Here is a 6,892-nt window from a genome sequence, read left to right on the forward strand (position 1 = left end):
AAAAAAAAATTCTATTTTTTAAAAAATAATCAGTTTTTTATTTTTATTTTTCAAATAATTTTATAATTTTTTTTTCATAATTTATATCCTCAATGCCATTTTAAAAAGTTTTATAATTTTTTTTAATAATTAATTTTCTATTTTTAAATAATTTTTTAATAATTTATTTCATTTTTTAAAAAATTTATAATTTTTTTTTAAATAATCATTTTTTAATTTTTATTTTTCAAATAATTTTATAATTATTTTTTCATAATTTATATCTTCGCCATTTTTTATTTTCATTTTTTAAATTTTTTTATAATTTTTTTTAATAATTATATTTTTTTAAAAATAATTTTTTAATAATTTATTTCATTTTTTAAAAAAAATTATAATTTTTTTAAATAATCAGTTTTTTTTATTTTTTAAAATAATTTTAGAATTATTTTTTAATAATTTCCTCAATGCCATTTGTATATACTTTTTTTTAAAAAAATTATAATTAATTTTTAATAATTATTGGACCCACAATGCCACGTGTCAGTTTCCAATTAGCTTATTTTGCGACGTCATTACGTGTGTGCAACACACACTTTAAGCTTTTTGCTGATAGAGCAAAAAAGGCTCAATTGGAACAAAATGTGGGGGGGTTTAGGAGCCTGACAGGAACAGACCTTAGTTTAGGTATCTAATTGAATTTTGGCAACAAGTTTGAGTGTTTATGGATGACTTTGGACCAATTTGAAAATGTATACATTGGATTCAATTGTCACACACACACATGCAGTTTCTGCTTTGAAAATGTATACATTGGATTCAATTGTCATACACACATTCAGCTTCTGCTTTAAAAACACATATACACACACACATACATCTAGTTTATGCTTTGAAAACACACAGATGCATACATACCACCTATTATGCACATATAGTTACACTCAGATACTTTCTCCGCGTGCTTTCATTTAGGATTTAGGTTTGTATGGGTGTGGATAAGTGTATTTTGGTGCGTCTTGAAAGGAACATGCTTCTACATTTCCCCATATAGTTTACGGAAATTGACGCTTATAACGCTCCTTAGGAAATTTTGCTATACATTTTACATTTTTACTTGAGATTATTTATGAAATGAGGATGTAGTCCAATCCTTAGTGGGCTGGAACAACCCATGAGAAATCCTTAAAAGTCTGAATCTACTTAAATTTTTTTTCAAGATAACTAAGCATGTATTTTATATGGTACGTTATTGAATGGTGTTAGGCTTGTGCGATTAGGTTGGAATGACGTCCTATCCCACATTCCATCTAATAAGTAAAGAAGAAGAACAAAAAAAAAAAAAAAAACTGTTTCGTATATATATATATATATATTGTAAAAGTAGAATTGTAACTTACTATACTGTAAAATATATAGTTTGAGAACAAACTACTATAATGAAAGCCATGTAATTCATCTTAAAGATGAAACCTCAAAGCCTCTGAGACATCTCTCAAGTGTTGTGACATTGATAAAGGAGGAGAACAAAAAGAAGAAGCTTGTTTAAGCAATTTCCAAAGTTCCATCTTGTTTTAATTAATTTGATCATATTTATTAAACTTTTAGACACCAATCATGGGGTGAAAATGAGTTTCATCAGAAAGCAAATTCCTCGAAATACATATTCAGCGAAAAAACTACTTTCTGAAAACAATTTATGCGACTCAAAAACTCTTATACTTAATCCCTAAAAGATAGGCTAAACACCTTACTTTTAAAATAATCACTTTTATCTTTCCAAAAACTTGGCCAAACATGTTAGAAAGTTCCTTTCTTTGTTGTCATCTGTATCGTTTCCAACAAGTGGAGAATTAAAGCACAATAGTTGATTATAACTACTAATGAAAGTTTGTCAAGTAGATAATTAATTGTAATTTACCAAGACTAGTTCCTTGGGTTCCTATGACAAAATGTGTCCCCCACCGAAATTGTGATCATGTTTCATGTGCTCACAAACTCTTACATATGCTACTCTTAGAACTTCCAACACCATATACTATTTATATTTTGTGTTTTTTTTCCATCAAACTATTTATGTGGCGTTATAGTATGAACTATCATTTGGAAAAAGATTTGAAGATTGGTGAGCAGAAACCAGTTTTTTACTTCAAATACTTCTCAAAGATTGAACCGTATTGAATGGATTGTTTAGATAATAAAATCGTAATGGTTATAGGATAGCGATAATATTAATTGAATTTTGAATTTTTCACTTGTTAAGTAGAGTTTCGCCTGCAGGTGCACCCCATCCTGCATGAAACCAGAATTGCTTTGAGCCCCGAGCTGCCCCTTCTTTTACCGTAATTTATTTTAGGTGATAAAAGCGAACGAGTTATTGTAGTAACTGCAGAAAAATGAAACGGGGAAGGAGTTTAAGCCACAAAATATATTTATCCTCTTAATACTCATATTTATGAGAGAGCCATTACATTATTCAAAAACCAAATTCTCCTTTAATATTGCTCAGGAGAAAGGTGGATGGTCATGTGCTAATTAATCCCTCTAGAGGTACGTACTTTTAAAACTATATATATATCCCCTCCTCCCATTTTGAATGAAGGGTAAAATGTATATAGTAAAAAAGGGTAATTAATATATTATATTCCCTTAGTTAGTGCCTTAATCAATTAATTAGTTCCTCTGAAAAGGAAGAGATAATCCATTAAGGAAAGAAGTGAAGAATGCAAGTGATTCACTAGGCTTGAAAGTTGGAACTGCATGTCCTGCTCCTCTAAATGTTGCAAATGTCAACCCCTTGTACTCTTCAACCCATCCTCCTACCTAATAATCATAACAAGTTATTAATAATATCCACGTTAAATAACAATAAGAACAAGAAAGTAACAAGAATATGATCAAATATATGTACCTGTTTCTGGTGGTACCATGGTCTCCATTTTGTTGTTATTGGCAGACCAAGGGCACTTAAACTATATCTTGTTGATAAAACAGGAACTCTTCCATCAGTGTCACCACTAAGCAGACCAAAACAGCATGATGAGGTATTATTAGACCACAAAATTATTATTAATATTAAAGTACCACCAATTATAACTTGGTGAGGTCTCAATTAATAATGTGTAAAATATGAGAATAAGAAATAGTGATATAGTACCTGTAGACCCAAATTTTGAGTCCAGCATCAATGAGTTTGTGATATATAGGAAGAACTGATTCCTTTGAGTCTGACCAATTACCAAAGATGGACATACTGAATATTCAAATAGTATTAAACTTTGTTAGTTTCTCTGATTTAGAGACTTCCACAAGGACTGTGGACTTGGAAGAATTTTTCAAAATTATAAAAATAATATTCATTAATTATTACTTGCAGATGCTCCAGCTTTTAAGGTGTTGACCATCACTTACAACATGGAGAGCCTTTTGAACATCAGGTCTATTGTAATAAGAAGAAGTATAATCATCAAGACAGGGATCATATCCTCCCATGATCCTTGGCATCTGTTTTATATATTGAAACATCAATAATATATTATCAGATTTAATGTAAAATGCAACCTGTTTTTTTTAACTATATAATAGGTAACCTGCATTATTTTCAAGATTATAGATCCCCTTTAGAGTGACGTTAGTTCGTACAAGTTACATCTTGTGTAAAATAGACAAAATATCATGATGCAAGATTGAGTTACCATTTTGGACTTGGTGTCAAATAAGACTTTTGTGGTTTGTCGTTCAGTACTAGCAGTATCTCTTATGCATACTGAAGTATAGAGGCTGTAGATATCAATCTCTTTGTACTGTTTGAGGACCTCATCAACAGCCTGACTACATGTCTGATTGCTCCATGTATCATTACTGTTAAAATCACAAGAATCAGATATAATCTTGTGAGTTTCATCAGAAATGACAGCATGGCTCCAAGCATAATCCACTAGGCCCTTCCAGTCCTCTGCATCACATGTTTCAGGATTACCTAGCTGCACCACGCCAGCAACATTTTTATATAGAAATGGTCATTTATACTGAAAATTTTTATTTTGGGCATCATACGCCATGTAATACGGCCTTTTTATGATTGACATGTGGAGCTCATGGACCCGGATTCCTTCGTTTTAGTTATGTCACACGCTTTCATTTTGAGTCTGTTCTAAATTTGGGAATAATTAACTTTGTTACACTTCCCCTTTTACCTTTAATGAGAATAGTTTATAAGCACGTAGTAGATGTCATGACATGTTGAGAGTAACACATGCTATGAGTCCAATGACGGAACCAGAAATTTATAAAAGGAATTTAAGAACGTTCTAGAATGTCATAGTTGTAATTTGAACACATGACCTAAAACAATTTAAATCCTATACTACTGTACGTACTTTAATTTTTCTGGAGATTTAACAGCTCACATATAACCGAAAACCATCATTTTTACTCTATTTGTACGGTGTAATTGAACCCCTTGACATTTCTTAGTTATGCCACTGGCTATGAGATGTTTTAGACCATAAGTATCAAAAATAGTTTCCCTTTAAAACTTCGTGCCACACGATTCAAACTATGTCACATGAGTTGGAATGACATGCTCTAGACCATAAATATCAAAAATAGCTTCCTTTTAAAACTTCGTGCCACACTATTCAAACTATGTCACATGAGTTGGAATAGATGGAGTATACATACCAGGATTCCTCTGAGATCAATGAAAAGGGAAGGGTCTTTATTCTTGTCAACAATGACTTCAGCCAACTCAGGTACATATTTTCCTGCCAAGAGATCGAACCATAAAAAAATGTAAACAGGTGCAGAAAATTTTAACTGTTTATATGTATATAAACAATTAGAAAAGTATATTACCTGCATAACTCTCTCCAGCAATATAAAAGGGTCGTTTTTTATATGATGGGAACTTGAGAAGCCACTTGTGTAGAAAAGTATATGTGTCATTGGCTGGTAAAATAGCCCAAAAAGTTCAGAGAAATAAGACAGACAAAATATAATATCAACATCAGATGTGTAAGGTGTTTCTAGAGGAATATGATACATGAGCATTACATAAGACATTAAGACAAAATATCAACATCACATAAGATATTTCTGGAGTACACATGAGTCATGGAAATATGACAAAGTCTTGAACCATGAGTCATGGAAATATGACAAAGTCTTGAAAAGAGAAAAGTGAAGAACATAAGTAGGAGTATTATAATTAAATCTCACCAGTGAAATCATCTCCAAGATTAAGATAATCTCCACTTGTATTTGAGTATGAAAAGCCAACACCAATTGGAGATTCCAGGAACAACAAGTTTGCCTCTGCATCAATAAATTAAATCGAATTGATATCATTCAAAAGAAACACACACAAAGAAGTATTATACTAACTTTATTGGTGAGCGAGTTATGATGAATAATATTTTGTAACTTACTTAGGGTGTAATATACTTCCCTTCATTTTAATTTGTTTGTCTGGTTTTGGCTTAGTACACGAGTTTAAAAATAAAGAAGACTTTTGAAGCTTGCGATCTTAAATTAAAGATATGCGAAATAATGTACCAAAATATTCTTTAATCTAACGGTATTAAACATGCCAGGTAGAAAGTTCGATTAAAGAGTTGCAAAAAAGGGAATAAAAAGGAAGTAAGACAAATAAAATGAAACGGACGGAGTGTATGGTTTGAAGCAGAAATGCATGCATGCAAGTAATTTTTATAGGGAAGAAATCAAACCTTTGTTCCAAGAATAAGGATTAAGTGTTAGGCCAAAACCATCAGAGTCTACAAGAAAAGGCCCAATCTCTTGTGTTGCTCCATATCCCACTGAAGAGCATCCTGGACCTGATCAAACATTGTCAAGCTCATATATATATATCAGAGAAAAAAAGACCAAATAAATAAATAATAGTATGAAAATGAAAGGGTAAAAAATGGTACTAATTAATATTCTCTTTAGTGACTATTGATAGAATCTGAGTATATATATTGTTTGAAAAGAAAGCTGAATTGTTTGACTGGCTAGTGGAATTATATTAATCTCATTGATAAGGAATTTCATCTATGATTTTCCAAGCTTCTTTTTCAGTCAAAGATAATGTATTAATCTCGTCTAGAAAGCTTTGAATATTGGTCAAAAAGATGTAATAGTGCCAAATTCAGTTAATACCAAACATATTAGCCAAGATTATTAATATTGTCCTTATAAGGATATACTTTTATAGACCATAACATCAACGTATAGTTTTCCTACCAATGTTACACAAACATGCTATATTATTACGTCTGAACTTTATCCACTGTAACAAAAGATGTAGGTCATTTTTTTATTTTTTTTTGCTTTGTTTTTGTCTTACCTCCATTAAGCCAAAGCACTAAAGGTTTATCCTGAGGGGCAGTTGAGCATTCATAGAACCAATAGAAGAGTGCTCTTCCATTGTTCTCATTTACTGTCACATGTCCAGCATAGTGTTTGAAATTTACACTAGGTTGTCCTGGCAAATCAGTCACAAGATCTTCATGATGATCAATGACCAATGAGTCAGACTTCTTGTTATTGGACCACTGGTGAGAACGTCCAACTATTTCCAATGGTTTCAAAAATAATATTAAGGAAATAATAAGTAGGGAATATTGGGAAAACATGATGTTTGTGGTTGATATATAATACTTCAACTTGGAGACAACAAGCAAGTGGTAGTGGTAGTAGTATTTTGTTAAGAGTGAAAGTACACCACGCTCCACCTATCTATTTATAGTTGTGGCAACAAAGCACTTTTTGAACTAATGTACAAAAAAATAAAAAAACTTTATGAACAAACCCATTATCTATAAGGTGATAAGTGAGACCTGTTGAGCATCTGCACCATCCGTCGATAGATCGAGAGTTCGAGTTATGCTGGAGGTTAAGTAAACACTGT

The 6,892-nt window shown here is 31.4% G+C and overlaps 1 protein-coding gene across 1 annotated transcript; it reads right to left on the reverse strand.

The window, feature by feature from the left end:
- Positions 1–2,392: 2,392 nt before the first annotated feature.
- On the reverse strand, positions 2,393–6,692 carry LOC107859423 (serine carboxypeptidase-like 31). The gene is made up of 10 exons (XM_016704436.2): positions 6,329–6,692; positions 5,709–5,816; positions 5,200–5,295; positions 4,837–4,929; positions 4,663–4,745; positions 3,675–3,962; positions 3,350–3,483; positions 3,137–3,232; positions 2,891–2,996; positions 2,393–2,802 (listed from the first exon to the last, which is right to left on the reverse strand). Exons 1-10 carry the CDS (start codon positions 6,615–6,617, stop codon positions 2,653–2,655), a joined length of 1,443 nt encoding a protein of 480 aa, XP_016559922.1. The 5' UTR covers positions 6,618–6,692; the 3' UTR covers positions 2,393–2,652.
- Between the last annotated feature and the right edge of the window lie 200 nt (positions 6,693–6,892).

The sequence above is a fragment of the Capsicum annuum genome, chromosome 2 (assembly GCF_002878395.1).
Source record: "Capsicum annuum cultivar UCD-10X-F1 chromosome 2, UCD10Xv1.1, whole genome shotgun sequence".
In the NCBI taxonomy this organism is placed as follows: domain Eukaryota; kingdom Viridiplantae; phylum Streptophyta; class Magnoliopsida; order Solanales; family Solanaceae; genus Capsicum; species Capsicum annuum.